The sequence below is a fragment of the Bos mutus genome, chromosome 21 (genome assembly GCF_027580195.1).
Source record: "Bos mutus isolate GX-2022 chromosome 21, NWIPB_WYAK_1.1, whole genome shotgun sequence".
NCBI classification, from domain to species: Eukaryota; Metazoa; Chordata; class Mammalia; order Artiodactyla; family Bovidae; genus Bos; species Bos mutus.
The window spans coordinates 33861269-33878004 of NC_091637.1; the positions used below are offsets into that span (position 1 = coordinate 33861269).

The 16736-nt window shown below is 47.6% G+C and overlaps 2 protein-coding genes across 2 annotated transcripts; both read left to right on the forward strand.

The window, feature by feature from the left end:
• Positions 1–1058: 1058 nt before the first annotated feature.
• On the forward strand, positions 1059–3990 carry LOC102282440 (mast cell protease 2). Its single transcript, XM_005911198.2, has 5 exons — positions 1059–1157; positions 1751–1901; positions 2634–2766; positions 3050–3304; positions 3685–3990. Exons 1-5 carry the CDS (start codon positions 1097–1099, stop codon positions 3826–3828), a joined length of 744 nt encoding a protein of 247 aa, XP_005911260.2. The 5' UTR covers positions 1059–1096; the 3' UTR covers positions 3829–3990.
• A 9535-nt stretch (positions 3991–13525) lies between these two features.
• LOC138984377 (duodenase-1) lies at positions 13526–16725 on the forward strand. Its single transcript, XM_070358241.1, has 5 exons — positions 13526–14701; positions 14896–15043; positions 15535–15670; positions 15861–16118; positions 16454–16725. Exons 1-5 carry the CDS (start codon positions 14650–14652, stop codon positions 16613–16615), a joined length of 756 nt encoding a protein of 251 aa, XP_070214342.1. The 5' UTR covers positions 13526–14649; the 3' UTR covers positions 16616–16725.
• The last annotated feature ends 11 nt before the right edge of the window (positions 16726–16736 follow it).

The following is a 16736-nucleotide window of genomic DNA, read 5'->3' on the forward strand; positions in this document are numbered from 1 at the left end:
TCCCAAGGTCGTGATGGGAAAACAGAGGCAAACCTCAGATCCTGACATCTGTGTATATTCTATTTCAATCAAATGATTCCTCATGTGAGATTAGGGACCCCAGCATCCCTGGAACAACCATTCTTCTATATCTACATTCCCATTAGCAGGACTAGATTTCTCTGCCTTTGATGGGACAGCAGAAGGGCCCTTCGTATGAAATGAAGCATAAGCTTTGATAACAAGATTCATAAAATAGTGATAACTCTACCTACTTCACAGGATAGTTATAAAAGTAATAATACATCTAAGAGAGTGACAATAATTGATATTCATGAGCTCTTTAAAGTCCTAATTCCAATCCCATTTGCTCTTATGATAATGTATGTAAAGTCCAATCATAGACTATGATCTCTTCCCCTACCTAATATTCTTTGATCACTCTCTTCTGCCTATGAACCTTTGGTTAGCAGGGAGAGAGAGATGCAGATTAACATTTTTCAAATTGCAGATAACCATGTTTGAAGGGCGGTGTAGCTTGCATTTTAATCTGGAGTGGAATAAAATGGGATGGAAAGGAGTGGCAGCTTAGACTGGATTGCACGTGATTAAGGATAAGTATTGTTTCCTGCAACTTTGGATTCATTTGTATGTTTGTAGGTTTGTGCCTTTGTACTCACACATACCTATGGTATATGTGTTGGGTCTTTTTGCAAATATATTTCCTACTGTGGTCATTGTCTTAAACATGCATATGCTTCTGAATTCTCAGTGTAAAGATTCTCCCTGACTCATGTCTCTGATGGGTCTTAATCACCTGCCCTGCCTGGGAAGGACATGAGCCCTCCACCTCCACACCAATGAGGAACCACACTGGAGAGTTCATCCCTGAAGCCAAAACTTGAAAGTTCAGGCCTCAGCTTCACCTCACATAAAACGGAGGGCATCTCTATGGGAAATTCTGATTAGAAAGACAGCAGGCACAGTTTGAGAGAAGAGTATGTGACCAGTCAGTTCCTGTGGTTACCAGCCTGGCCCTGCCCTCGCTTGTTGGGAGTTAAAAACCCAAGACTGGAAAACAGAAGCAGCACGTGCCCTGGGCAGCCTCTCTGAGAAGATGCATCATCCTCCTCTCCCGCTGCTGCTGCTCCTCCTCCTGTGTTGCAGAACCCAGGCTGGTGAGTTTCCCGGCCACTCCTTCTGGAAGCTGCAGGATCAACCCCTAAAACAAGATTTACTCGGAAGATTGCTGACCCTTAAACAGAACCCCAGGATTTCTCCCCAACACCCCAGAGTGAAGTTTCCACTTGGGCTGTGCACACCTTCTCTCTGCAGCTCATGGTTGTTCCCAGGAAGAAGGAGCCCACCTTGGGGGGCCCCAAGGGGTGGTCTTCTTTGTATGGAATGTGTGACACGGTGCTGAAAGTCCTGTGTTCCCTTCACCTTCTGGCCTTGTAACTTGGCTGATCTCTGAGCAACCTGGGATATGGAGATGGTGGAAACAGGAACCTGGAGAGCTGGTCATGCACAGGGACAGAGGAGGGTTGAGTGAGGGCAGAATGGGACTGGGGGAAAACCTCAGGTGAGCGTGACTGCGAGGCATCCGAGGCCAGCTTGGCTGCTCTGCCTGGAGCAAAGACAGCAGACACCAGAGTCACCTGAGAGGAAGAGGGCAGAACACGGGGCGAGTGCGGATTCCAAAGACGCCTGTTCCAACTTGAAGCCAGCTGGTGCACCCTCTGTGTTCAGGCCCTGGGCTTCTGTGTTCCAGGGGAGATCATCGGGGGCACAGAGAGCAAGCCACACTCCCACCCCTACATGGCCTACCTGCAAATTGTCACCTGGGATGGTAAGCTGGCGGCTTGTGGTGGTTTCCTGATAAGAAGGGACTTTGTGCTGACGGCTGCGCACTGTGCAGGAAGGTGAGACAATGGGTCTTGTTTATCTCCAAATGGGAGGGGAGCAACCAGGAACAGCTCCTTGGGGGCCTGAGAGGGAGCTCCTAGGGCTGGGTCTCTTTGGGAGAGACAATACTTGGCCTTAAGGAAATCGTCCTCAGACTGGAACGGCTGTCCTGACCCTCAGTCACTGTGAGCTCAGCTCCCCTCAGAGGAAAGGGGACCGCATCCCAGTGCCCCTCTTCTAAAAGCGGCTGCCCCTCCCCAACCCCAACACAAGCGATGTGGACTCAGTCTTCAGGGGCCCACCCAGTTCTTGGACCACTTCCTCCATGCCCTTTTCAAGAACACTGGCCCTTAGTTCTCAGGGTCCTGAACCCATCCTTTCCATGGGAGACAGAGAACAGGGTCCACCTGAGACCCCACCACTCCCCCGTTTCCTCGGACACCTCTGCCCTCAGAGAGGTGGCCCTCATTAGGGCACCTTGATTAGGAAGTACCTACCCTGTCCCCTGGGTCCTCCGTGGCCCGCTCACTCCCTGGCGTCCCGAAGGCCCTGGAAATTATCTCTGTCCCTGGGAAAGCTCTTCCTTGAGTAAAGCCTGAGCCCCTCGCATACATGAGTAGTTCAAAAAAGGGAGGTGGGAAGAGATCGCTGACCCTGGGAGAGACTACATGCCCTTTCTCAGAGTGGGCGTATCTCAGCAGACACCCCACCATCAGCGATTCACCTTGTCCTTCTTCTCCCTCACATAGGTCTGTAACAGTCACCCTCGGAGCCCATAACTTACAAAAGAAAGAAGACACATGGCAGAGGCTTGAAGTCATAAAACAGTTTCCTTACCCAAAATATGAGCATGTTGGTCTCCACGACATCATGTTACTGAAGGTACAAATTCTTCTTCCTCTTCCCCACTCCCTGTCTTCCAGAGCTTTCTTCCCCGCTCCCTGCTCTCTGTTCTCCAGGGCTGCCTTCCCTACTCCCTGTTCTCCAGGACTTCTCCTTCAGGTCCCATTACCCTCACACTTTCCCAACCTGCCTCTCACCAGCACCCCTCAGCTCAGCCTCTGCAACTGGCTCTCATTTGGAGCAGCTGCCCTGTCCCTCCCTGGTTGCCTCCACCCGTCCCCAAGCCCATTTCCATCACTGACAGCCCTCATTTCCTTCACAGTTGAAGGAGAAAGCCAACCTGACCCTGGCTGTGGGGACAATCCCCCTTCCATCCCATTTCACCTTTATCCGCCCCGGGATAATGTGCCGGGTGGCCGGCTGGGGACAAACAGCTGTGAATGAACCAGCCTCCAGCACTCTGCAAGAGGTGAAGCTGAGACTCATGGAGCCCCAGGCCTGCAGCCACTTCTCTGCTTTTAACCACAATCTCCAGCTGTGTGTGGGCAATCCCCAGAGCACAAAATCTGCATTTAAGGTGATTCTCAGACTACAGAGTTCTCCACAAATCACTGACCAGGTTGCAGACACCTTTGGAAGGAGATGGAGTTCACAGTGTCAGCCAGTGACAAAGTGTGAGACCTCAGGTCTGAGGAGCTGGGACTGTCCCTCTGCAGATCCTCCTCCCTTGGCCCCGTGGGGTCTCTGACCAGGGTCTGCTCAGGGTCAGGGGGTGCCGCCCAGGGTCAGGGGGTGCCAGGAAGGAAAGGGAACAGCATCAGAGACATATCACCTTATGAGGAGCCAGTGTTCCTGAGCCTGATGGCAGGTCCGACCAGCTCAGTTGGGACCACAGGGAGGAGGTGGTGGTTTCCCTGGCTCACCTTCTCTCTCTCCCTTTCCTTCTCTGTCCCACAGGGAGACTCGGGGGGCCCTCTTCTGTGTGCTGGGGTGGCCCAGGGCATTGTCTCCTATGGACTGCCCAATGCAAAGCCCCCGGCCGTCTTCACCCGGATCTCCCCCTACCGGCCCTGGATCGATGAGGTCCTGAAAGAGAATTAACCTGGAACCTGGGCCAGCCTGGGGGAAACCAGAGCAGGACTCCGGCAGGTTCTCTGTGCCACTCACCCTGGATCTGCCTCTGGTTTGCCTCTTAAAGCCCCGTCACGTCCCTAATCCCGGAAGGCCCCTTCAGGTCACAGAATTCCCAATAAATCTCAGTGAACACCCGGCTTCCAGACCTGAGTGTGTGTGTCCTCTCTCTTCTCCCGGCATTAGGCATTCCAGAAGCCTTGAAAGGGGGGAGCATGTGGTGTGTGTGTGAGAGACAGAGAGGATACAGTGAAGAACAATAGGGAGAGAAAGAAGAGAAAGGGGTTCCCTGGAGTGGCAGGACCCCTATGTCCACCTTCAAGAAGAAAGTACAGCAGATCCTTCCCTGCCTTCATCATCAACTCTGAGTCATCTTTAGGGCTCTTCAGAATCACTACGAACACGCTGAGTTGCAGGGTGTTTAGAGCATCGCTGGCCTCTCCCCATTAGGTGCCAGTATCAACATCCCCTTCTCCTCCAAGTTCTGAACCAAGGATGTCTCTAGGCTTTTCTAAATGTCCCCCAAGGACGAGGTCATGTTGGTGGGGGTGTGGAGGGGTAGGCAGGGTGTTGTGAGGAGCTGGGCAGGAATCAGCCTCAGTTGAGAAGCTCAGGTTTAGATGCGTTTGGTTCACACTGGGCCCTCCTCACTGTCCACCTCGATAAGAGAAGATCTACCATCTGTGCAGCTTTGATGTGCGATGCAGAGAAGATCTTGTGTCACTGACTTCTGCAAAAGGAATACGTGGAATTGATAAGAAGAGGGACCGCATCACAAGTCCTGCACGAACCACAGCCACAAACAGCTGTCCCAACCACACTGGCCTGTGTGACCTCCACAACGTCCACCACTGTGGGCCACACAGAGGGAGAGGGTCATTCCCGTGAGGACAGGGGGACACGAGCTCTGTATCCTCGCCCAGGAGTAGAACAGCCTTGATGTGCAGGATGGAGCCTGCCCCCTGTTCTGTGTGAGTACCTGCTCCTGTGAGCGCACCTGAACTGGGTAACAGGCTCGTCCTTCATGCCGAGTGTCAGCCTCCACCCCTGCTTCTGTGTCCTGGAGACCAGCCCAGAGTCAAAAGTCCTGCAGAGTCTTCATGTGGAGCAGATCAGGGACCTGGGAGAGGAGATGGAGCTGCCACCTGGGTGCAGTGAAGCACTGACCACGTCCTACCCTGTGCTCCGATGGAGGCCCTGTAAGGCTACCATCACCTAGAGGGGTCTTAAGATGGGGGGGCAGGACCAGGAGTCGAGCTGGCTCAGTCTTTGTCCTTTCATGTCCTCAGGGGGACTCTGGGGTGTGACAACGTAACCCCCGGGCATTGTCTTCTATGGACAAAATAATGTGTCACCTCCAGGGTCCTGCACCAAAGTCTCAAGTTTCTTGCCCTGGATAAAGAAAACCATGAAAAGCCTCTGACTGCAGGAACCAGAACATCTTTCCTGGGGCTGATCCAGAATCACACTGCAGGGTTGGGGTGCCCGCAGCTCAGTAACTGTCTCTCAGCTGGGCTTGAAGGGCTGGTTGCTTATTTATTCACTGACTCCTATTCACAAATACTCACTGTGTGTTTAGAAAGGCAATGACAGGATTCTGCTGTTTTCTGCTTCCTCCTCTCCCGCCTCCCACCATCTCTTCCCCTAAACCCCATGCAAAGCTGTCACCCAGGTCTGCTTACCCACACCTGTCTTCCAGGGCCAGCCCTCCCGCCAGGGCTGAAGCTGAGCACCATCAGGGGAAAACATGAACCTCTCTGGTTCTGGGGCTCAGGGTGAACTCCTTAGCTTCTTGCTCTGGGTACATGGCAGGGAGGAGTGGGTCACACCATGATTCCCCAACACCAAGAGCACAGCCTGGGGCTGCAGCTCCAGGACAGAGACGCTCCTACTGGGAAGCGGGGTCTACCTGAGCTGACCTTTAACCCCCACAGCCAGGGGAGCCGGCCCAGAGCAGGGCTGGGTCTCCTGAGAAGCCCCTCGTTCTCATCCAGACTGAGTAGGAGTATTATTACATGTAACTCTGGAACATCAGTCATTTTGTTTCTAGACATGAAACAAATCTCTGGTCTGCTCACTGGAGCATACTCGCCCCCTGTGGGAGGGGGCAGCAGGGAGGGAAGACAAGGAACAGGGCAGCCTTATTTGTTTACTCTTGATGTGCTGTGCTTAGTCGCTCAGTCGCTCAGTCGTGTCCGACTCTTTGTGAACCCATAAACTGTAGCCTGCCAGGCTCCTCTGTCCATGGAATTCTCTAGGCAAGAATATTGGAGTGGGTAGCTTTCCCTTCTCCAGGGGATCTTCCCAACCCAGGGATCGAACCCAAGTCTCACCACATTGCAGGTGGATTCTTTACCAGCTGAGCTACCAAGGAAGCCCACTGTTAAGACAGCCGGTAGAAATGTCACTGCACACGCTCAAATGGTAGGAACACCCATTTGAAAGGCAATTAGAATCTGATTCTAAACACTCATCCATTGGATGGACCAGAAACAGGCTCCCTGTCATGGTGCAAGCTCCTGCCTGTGCAAACCAAACTGCAGTCAGGGAGGCCCATGTGGTCTGGACAAATGGAGAAACGCCTCTGCTCTTAGGCCGTCACGGTTACTGCTGCTCCATAGGGTCCAAGACAACCCAGACTTTTCATCCTTGGGAAGGTCTTGGTTTGAAAAGTATGTGATTTTTGCTGGGCAAGGATCTCCCTGTGCTGGTCTCCCCTCACCAGACACTTCCATCTACCATCCCTCCAGGGTCTTGACTGTTGTGCTGAGCTGCCTGGGAGCCGAGCCTGAGTTCCAGCGCTTGGCTGGTGCCGCCCTACACACAGCACTGTGCTTCTCTGAGGCATGTGTCAATACTTTGGGATACAGTTACCCTAAAGGCAGGCCCTTTCTCCTCTGGTTGTGCACAAATCACACAGCAACACAGTCTCCTAGTGACCTGGGGCACGTTTACAAAGGAAGAGCAGTTCTTCTCTTCTGCTTTAAAGACACAGCTTCTGATTTAGAGCTGAAAAAATCCCCAGACGTAATAGGACCCAGCTCGTTGATTGAAAATTACACAAAAAGAAAACAAAGAAACAAAAACATAGTGTTTAAAAAGGTGCCCAACCACTTATATATTCAGCTCAAGTATAACGTTTACTTTGAGGAAATGGTTCTGTGGTTTGAAAAAGTGTAAGAATATTTGTTGCAGACTTGTCCTCCTTCGAGAGATGAGGAGGACAGTTCCAGGAGGGACAGTGAGAGCTTGGAGGCCCCACAGAGTTAGGACGGAGCCTGGGCTCAGCCAGGCCCCCTGAGAGTCAGGCCAGCAAGAGGACTTCCATGTTTTCTAACCCTGCCCACTGATGACTTCCTGCCATCCCTGGACAAGACAGGAGCCTATGCTCAGATACCTCCCTCCACACACAGCGAGTCCCTGGGTTCCCATGGCAGCCGATCTCTGACAAGTACTCAGACAGCTTCTTGGTGAGCTGTTCTGTCTGCTCATGGGCACAATCAGATGAAGGTGGGTAAGCACCTAAAACATGCTGATTTCTTCAAATCTTCTGGTCTGTGGAAATGTCCTCCATCCCCCACTTTTGAGGAAATAGTCCTTAACTTGTTTAAAGATCTTTGCAATGGAAATAAGAAAAAAAATAAAATAAAATATCCCTGGACTTCCCTGGTGGCTCAGTGGATAAGAATCTGCCTGCTAATGCAGAGAGCATGAGTTCGATCCTTGATCTGGGAAGATTCCACATGATTCAGAACAAGTAAGCCTATGCAGGACAACTACTAAGCCAGCGTGCTGTAACTACTGAAGCCTGTGTGCCTAGAGTCTATGCTCTGCAGCAAACGTAGCCACCACAATGAGAAGCCTGCACACCTGAACGAAGGATAGCCACAACTAGAGAAAGCCCACACGTAGCAGTGAAGACCCTGCACAGCCAGAAATAAATAAATCAGATCAGATAATAAATCAGATCAGATCAGTCGCTCAGTCGTGTCCGACTCTTTGCAACCCCATGAATCGCAGCACGCCAGGCCTCCCTGTCCATCACCAACTCCCGGAGTTCACTCAGACTCACGTCCATCGAGTCAGTGATGCCATCCAGCCATCTCATCCTCTGTCGTCCCCTTCTCCTCCTGCCCCCAATCCCTCCCAGCATCAGAGTCTTTTCCAATGAGTCAACTCTTCGCATGAGGTGGCCAAAGTATTGGAGTTTCAGCTTTAGCATCATTCCTTCCAAAGAAATCCCAGGGCTGATCTCCTTCAGAATGGACTGGTTGGATCTCCTTGCAGTCCAGGGGACTCTCAAGAGTCTTCTCCAACACCACAGTTCAAAAACATCAATTCTTCGGCGCTCAGCCTTCTTCACAGTCCAACTCTCACATCCATACATGACCACAGGAAAAACCATAGCCTTGACTAGACAAAACTTCATTGGCAAAGTAATGTCTCTTCTTTTGAATATGCTCTCTAGGTTGGTCATAACTTTCCTCCCAAGGAGTAAGCGTCTTTTAATTTCATGGCTGCAGTCACCATCTGCAATGATTTTGGAGCCCCAAAAAATAAAGTCTGACACTGTTTCCACTGTTTTCCCATCTATTTCCCATGAAGTGGTGGGACCGGATGCCATGATCTTCGTTTTCTGAATGTTGAGCTTTAAGCCAACTTTTTCACTCTCCACTTTCACTTTCATCAAGAGGCTTTTGAGTTCCTCTTCACTTTCTGCCATAAGGGTGGTGTCATCTGCATATCTGAGGTTATTGATATTTCTCCCGGCAACCTTGATTCCAGCTTGTGTTTCTTCCAGTCCAGCGTTTCTCATGATGTGCTCTGCATATAAGTTAAATAAGCAGGGTGACAATATGCAGCCTTGACGTTCTCCTTTTCCTATTTGGAACCAGTCTGTTGTTCCATGTCCAGTTCTAACTGTTGCTTCCTGACCTGCATACAAATTTCTCAAGAGGCAGGTCAGGTGGTCTGGTATTCCCATCTCTTTCAGAATTTTCCACAGTTTATTGTGATCCACGCAGTCAAGGGCTTTGGCATAGTCAATAAAGCAGAAATAGATGTTTTTCTGGAACTCTCTTGCTTTTTCCATGATCCAGCGGATGTTGGCAATTTGATCTCTGGTTCCTCTGCCTTTTCTAAAACCAACTTGAACATCAGGAAGTTCACAGTTCATAAATAAATAAATGAATAAAATTTTAAAAATATCTGTAATGACCTCCAGTGAAATGCCTCTACTGACCAAGGCCTCTCCCCCCAGACCCACAAGAAGATTCAGTTCCCAATATACCTGGGGAGAGAACCACCAGGCCAGCTCTGGGGATGATGGACCTGAAAGGTCAAGACCTTGCTAGTCTGTTTTGGGAATGTGCTTTGGGACAGGAATGGCTCTGCCTTCCCTGCCCATGACCATGCTGCTGCTGGTACCACAGCGGTCTTGCAGGGTTTATTTCCTGCTGTATCCCACAGAACAAGACTTTCAGCCAACGAATGTTTTACTGTGAAAGAACGTTGAAGCCATGAGTTAATGTCCCATATCACCCAGAAACAGCTGGCCTGAGAATTGTGTAAGACTTGGTAATGTAGATAGTGGAAAGACAACCACCTTCAAGATTGGGATGCTGTCTTTCAGGATGTGGTATATGCTTTAAGCCAGCAGTGAGTATCGGGTGGTGTTTCTCTCCTAGCTAGAATACATGGTTCTAGAGACAAAGAAGTGACCATAAGAGTGGCTCTCATTCCTACTATTAAACCTATTAACTCAGTCTCAGAAGTTTACTTCTATCTCTATGACCTTGGACTCTTCTGATTTTTAGAGGCCTTAATTTGTAGGAAAGCAATCGACAGACAGATAAACTTACTAAGCAAGTTAGGTGGGTGATCCTAACTGCCAAGGGAAGATGAGATTCCCTGTGTTACATCTTGGTAACTTGGTATTTCCATTCCTATCAGTGATGGTCAGTGAAAGGCTACTTTAGCCAATAAACTTAAGACCACTAAAATCCTTCAAGAATAAAGTGTTGAGTCACCACATCAGATAAAGAATCCCACTAGCTGAGATACTTGAGATAAGATTCCTCTGTATGCTTCTCAGATGAGAAAATTCCTGTCCTTGTAATGACCTCCCAGTATCCTTGGTCAAGAACCCTTTCAAATTTCCTGGAGAAAGAGATATATGTGTGTGTGTGTGTGTGTGTGTGTGTGTGTGTGTATCCATCTGGTCTAATGTGTTATTTAGGCCTTTGTTTTCTTATTTATTTTTTATCTGAATGATCTGTCCATTGAAGTAATTAGGGTGTTAAAGTCCCATATTTTTACTGCATTACCGTCAATTTCTCCCTTTATGCTTGTTAATATTTATGTTTTTAGGTGCTCCTATGTTGGTTGTGTATATATCTAAAATTGATACATCTTCTACGTGAATTGATCCCTTGATCATTATGTAATGTCCTTATTTGTCTCTTGTCACAGTCTTTGTTTTAAAACTATTTTGTCTTATGCAAGTATTGCTACCCTGGCTTTAACTTTGTTTCCATTTCCTTGGAATACCTTTTCTATCCCTCATTTTCAGTCTGTGTGTTATCTTTAGATCTGAAGTGAGTCTCTTGTAGGCAGCATATGTGTGACTCTTGTCTCTGTATCCATTTAGGTACTCCATGTCTTTTAATTGGCTCATTTAGCCCATTTATATTTAAAGTAGTTATTGATAGGTGTGTACTTTCTGCCATTTTGTTCATTGTTTTTCAGTTGTTTTCGTGCTTCTTTTTTTGTTTCTTCTTTTGCTCTCTTCCCTTGTGATTTGATGACTATCCTTAGTGTTACATTTGGATTCTTTTCTCTTTTTTCTGTGTGTGTATCTAGCATAGATTTTTGGTGTGTGATTACCATCAGGTTTTATATATATATATATATGAATATATATACATCAGTATTCTATAACTGTAATTATTTTCAATTGTTGGCCTCTTAAGTTTAACACACCCTTATGACTGCATTTTTATCCCTCTCATTGTTCATTTTTTTGACATTGTATTTTATGGCTTTTTATTTCAAGTATTCCTTAACTACCTATTGTGGATATAGATGATTTTACTATTTTCATCTTTTAACTTTCTTACTAGCTTTATAAGTGTTGATAGCTACCCTGAAGGTTGTTGCTGTTCAGTTGCTCAGTCATGTCCAACTCTGCGACCTCATGGACTGCAGCATGCCAGGCTTCCCTGTCCTTCACTCTCTCCCAGACAAATACACCTTCATTTTTCCTTACCAATGAGACTTTTTCTCTGATAATTTTCATACTTCTAGTTGTAGTCTTTTCTTTTTCATTTAGGGAAGACCATATAACATTTCTTATAAGGCTGTCTTTGTGTTGCTGAACTCCTAGCTTTTGCTTGTTGTAAAACTTTAGCTTTCTCCTTCAAATATAGCCTGCCCAGTGCAGTACTCTTGGTTATAAGATTTTTTTTCCTTTCATCACTGGAAATATATCATGCACTCCCTTCTGGCTTGCAAATTTTTTGTTGAAAAGTCTGCTGGTAGCTGATAGTTCCCCTATACATAACTTTTTGCTTTTCCTTTACTGATTTTAATGTTCATATTAATATAAAATTAATATTTAATTTTTGCCATTTCAATTACAGTGTCTTAGTGTGGTCATCTTTGTGTTTATCCTGTTTGGGACTGTCTGTGTTTCCTGGCCCTGGATATTTCTTTCTTTTCCTATGTTAGGGAAGTTTTCAGCTATTATGTCTTCAAGTATGGTCTCTAACCCTTTTCTTCTCTCTTTTCCTTCTGGGACTCCTAGCCTGTGAATATCAGTATCCTTGATATTATCTCAGAGTTCTCTGAAAGTGTCCTCATTAAAAACTTTCTCTCTCTCTTTTTTTTGTTCAGGTTGAGTGATTTCTGCTGCTCTCTCTTCTATTTTGCTGATCCACTCCACTGTATCATCTAATCTACTATTGATTCCTTCTAGTGTATTTTAAATTTCAGTTATTGTATTCTTCAGTTCTGCTTGATTCTTCTTTAGATTTTTCTAACTCTTTGTTTTTATATAGATCAACTGTTTGTGATATATGTTGCAATAATTTTTTTCTGAGTTATTGTCTGTATTTGGGTTTTGCTTATGCTTGATTTTTGAGATATAAACTTTAAAAAACTGTATTTTACATATCACAATTTATTTATCAATCTCTCCTTTAATGTTTCTGTATTTAGAGTCATTGCTAGAAGACCTCTAATTTTATGAAGGGATTTGTCCACATTTATTTATTACTATGGTTTTATTTCATACATTTGTGTCTCATATTTTGCACTTACTCAAGTGGTTTATGTGATGTGTGACTAACTTATTGCTCCAATATCATTGATTAAATGTCACCTCGGTGTAAACTACATTTTCATATGTGCTTGGGAATGTTTCTGGATTTTCTATTCGTTTTCTTTGGTCTGTCTGTCTGATCATGAGTGGGCAACACACTGTTTTCAGAAAATACATCTTATGGGATGTTTTTTAATATCTGACTAGTTATTCCTTCATGCTATTTTCCAAATAAATTTTAGACATTAGCTAGAACTTCTTAACACTAGGAGAAAAAAATTTCTTTTAATTGGAATTACATTTTTATATTAACTTTGGGAGAATCAGTGCCTTTTTGGTGTGGTTCTACCCTATCAGAGAACTAAGACTATCTTTCTATTTCTAAAGTCTGTTTTTATATTTTTCAAGAATCCTTTAACATTTTGCTCAAATAGTGTTTCACAATTCTGCTTATGTTTTTCGCAAGCTCTTTATATTTTTTTGTTGCTGCTGTGACAGATTATCTTTTCAAATGTATCTTCAAACTGGTTGTTGTTCATATATGTGAAGGCTATGGATCTCCTTTTACTTTTGAAATAATCTCAGGCTTATGGAAAAGTAGCAATTATAATACAAAAAACTTTTATTTTCCTGAACCATTTGAGAGTAAAGTTACTGACATGGTGTTCCATCAGTTCTCAAAAACTTTAGAGGGCAATTTCTACAAACAAGGAAACGCTTATGTGACTACAATTCAACCATCAAATCCAGGAAATTATCATTGATGCCACCAATACCATCTAATCTTCAGACAGTAAGAAACTGAGTCAGTTGCCTTAATATGTTTAATTATTTGATTAGTCCCCACAGAGATTTATAAAACAGATCTCTTACTCATCTTCTCCAAGTGCATCTCCTGCTCTCCCCACCCAGGCTCTGGCGATCCACGTCAGGCAGCCGCTTCAAAGCCATGCCCGCCTCACCCTATTTGTCCTGCTCTGACACATCCCACCAGACTGCCCTTTCTGTTGGAGTCCCTGAATCCTCCTTGAGCTCCTTTACTACCAGTGGTCAACCCTTGTGTAGGCAGCCTCCTCACAGCCGTTGGATGTTCACTCCCTACGTGGTAGTAGTACTAAAAGTCGCTCAGTCATGTCTGACTCTTTGTGACCCCATGGACTGTAGCCTGCCAGGCTTCCCTGTCCATGGAATTCTCCAGGCAAGAATACTGGAGTGGGTTGCCACGCCCTTCCCTATGGAAGGCAGCATTCCTCACGTCACTTGCGTTCTGATATCTCATCCAGGTCATCCAGTGCAGGGTGTCCAAGCCCATGTGGGATGAGGATACCGCTTAGTTCACTGTGACTCACTTGCCAGAATCACTGTTGACCATGGGCTTTGTTTCTTTAACTAAGGTGTTGTTGCTTTTTAAGAGGCTTGGGATCAAGATGTTTTGAAACAACAATTGTTTTGATTCCATGACTTCCCCCATTTTCATGATGGGGACGTGACTGCTGCTGCATATCTTCATCCCACAGGCTCTTCTTACATGACTGCAACAAAGGGAGTCTAGGGCCCTCCTTTCCTAATCTGGGTGAGGGGAGCTCTTGATTGCGTTAAGCAGTGGAGTATGGTAGAATAGGTGCCATATGACATCAAAATCTAGGTAACGAAAAAAACACAGCTTCTAGATGGCTTACTTTTTAGGAAATGCTCACTCTGGGGAAACCAACCACTGTGTTATGAGGGAGCCAAAGAATCCCATGAAGTGAGACAATTTGAGGGGCTCTTATGGAGAAAAACCAACGTGCCGAGTGCATAGCCAGCACCAACCACTGGGCATGTGTGAGCAGTCCTTCAAGTGGGTCAGCCTCCAGGCTTCGAGCAGCCCTGATACCAAGGTGAGTAGAGGGATGCCATCCGCACTGTACCCAGACCAAAATGGAGATGGGTAAAGCAATGTTGCTGTTGTTTTAAACCACTGAGTCCTTTAGTAAGTGGAATAAGCCCTCTTCAGCATCACTTTCACACCATTATGTCTATTCCACACTGTGGATCTTGCCTTTATAGTCTGATCATGATGGTTTATCTCCTCTACATGAAGCAAGGAATCTCATCTCCAATATTTCTCACATTCTTGCTGAAGAAGGGGTCTCAATACACAATCACCCTGGTGATCTAATATGAACCACGCAAAGACTTTCTTTGATCTATCATCATGAGGCCCAGGTTTCTGGGGCTCAGGCACCTGAGGGCTTAAGGACTGGCTAATCCAACTACCCCCTTGACCCCCACCCCACCCAATGGATGAAAACTTACCAGAGGCTTTAATTAAATACAAATAAACAGTCCACTCTGACTACAGAGAAGTGGTTTGAGGCTTTCAGATAAGGCTCATGTGACAAAGGCCAGAGCATGGAAGGGGACAACTCAGGGTTAAAAGACCAGAAGGAAGCAGCAGCCGCTCAGATCTGGGCAGTCTTCCTGGAGAGATGGTCCTGCTCCTGCTCCTGGTGGCCCTTCTGTCCCCTACCGGGGAGGCAGGTGAGTGACGATCCCACTCTCAGAGGTCCAGTCCCACCCCACATGAACAGTCCTGCCCAGACGCTACACTCATGCACAGCCTGGGCCTGGTCCATCTAAGAAAATTTCTGAACTCAGGGAAACCTTGATCCCATCTCCTCTGTTCAAACTTTGGCTCCATGAGCACAGCGGGCAGGCTGGAATCTTTCTTTCAGGGAAAATCATCGGGGGTCACGAGGCCGAGCCACACTCCCGTCCCTACATGGCGTTTCTTCTGTTCAAGACTTCAGGGAAATCTCACATATGTGGGGGTTTCCTTGTGCGTGAGGACTTCGTGCTGACAGCAGCTCACTGCCTGGGAAGGTGAGGAGCAGTGCCGGGCCCCCACCCCTCTGTGGAGCCCTCCCAGGGAACCCTCTTAGGAGCTGCAGACCTGTGCCACCAGGTAACATAGGAAGCTATTCAGAGGACAGGTGAGCACTGGGGAGAGAGGGACAGGTCAATGCCAGTCGTGCATAGAGAGAAGGGACTGATCAAACCTGGAACATAAGGAAGCCAAGGTTGTGGCCTGGAGCCCACAGTGCAAATGTGAGAAATTCATGTTTTCCTTAGAGACAGTCAAGCTCGAGCAGGACTGAACACCCTCTGTGGACTACAGGAACTGCCACCATGCCCAGGCTGCCAGGGAGCAGACAGTTCAGAGATGCTCAGCCCCAGGGCCCACCGCCTAGAATTTCGCCACACACTCCCCCTGCCCCGCCCCAAGTTTGGCCCTGTCCCAAGCTGTGCTCTTTCCTCCTGGCTCCTGGACCGGTTCTCCTGTGACGCCGCCTCTGTTTCTGCTCTCTGTGCAGCTCAATCAATGTCACCCTGGGGGCCCACAACATCATGGAACGAGAGAGGACCCAGCAGGTCATCCCAGTGAGAAGACCCATCCCCCACCCAGACTATAATGATGAGACTTTGGCCAACGACATCATGTTACTGAAGGTGGGACACGAGGCTGCACTGACTCTGGGACACTTCCATCCAGGGTTCTGCATCCCCCATGAACCCATTCCTGACCCTCCTCCTGTACAACCCCTCCGTGGTCCCAATGCTGAGAAGAAGGCAACCCCATGACTGTCCTGCAGCCTCTGTGGGCCAACAGTAGGTGACAATGCTTTTCCTCTACCTTCAGCTGACTAGGAAGGCTGACATTACGGATGCAGTGAGCCTCATCAATCTGCCCAGGAGCTTGGCGGAGGTGAAGCCAGGGATGATGTGCAGTGTGGCCGGCTGGGGGCGACTGGGGGTAAATATGCCCTCTACAGACAAACTACAGGAGGTAGATCTTGAAGTCCAAAGTGAGGAGAAATGTATCGCTCGCTTCAAAAACTACATCCCCTCCAAACAGATATGTGCTGGAGATCCAAGCAAGAGGAAGAATTCTTTCTCGGTGAGATCCCCAGTGTTATCCGTGCAAAACCCTGGGCCCAACTGAGCTGGGACGATGGGTGGCTGTGGGAACAAAGCCCGCCCCTGTGTCCCCAGCCTGTCCTCCTATCTGGACACTGTCCTGTGTCCCTGGGGCGTGAGCACTGCCCCACAGTCACAAATGGGTGGAGGTTTCCTGCAGGAGGAGCAGCAGGATTGTCAGTGCCAGGATGAAACCTCAGGACCAACAAGGCCCTGACATCAGCCAGGACCGCTAACTGAGCCCACCCACCCCAGGGTGGCAGGGAGACCAGACCCGAAGGAGGTGAGCTCAGCCCTTGCTCTCTCTACCCACAGGGTGACTCTGGGGGCCCGCTTGTGTGTAATGGTGTGGCCCAGGGCATTGTGTCCTATGGAAGACATGATGGGACAACTCCAGATGTCTACACCAGAATCTCCAGCTTTCTGTCCTGGATCCATTCAACAATGAGACGGTACAAACACCAGGGATCAGTGTGATGTGTGCTCAGGGTGGACCCCTCCATCTTCCCTGGGATTGGAAGCATTGATCAAAGTGTGTGAAGGAAGGTTGCCTGGAACTTAATAAACATTCATCTCTTGAAAAGAAATCACTGACTGC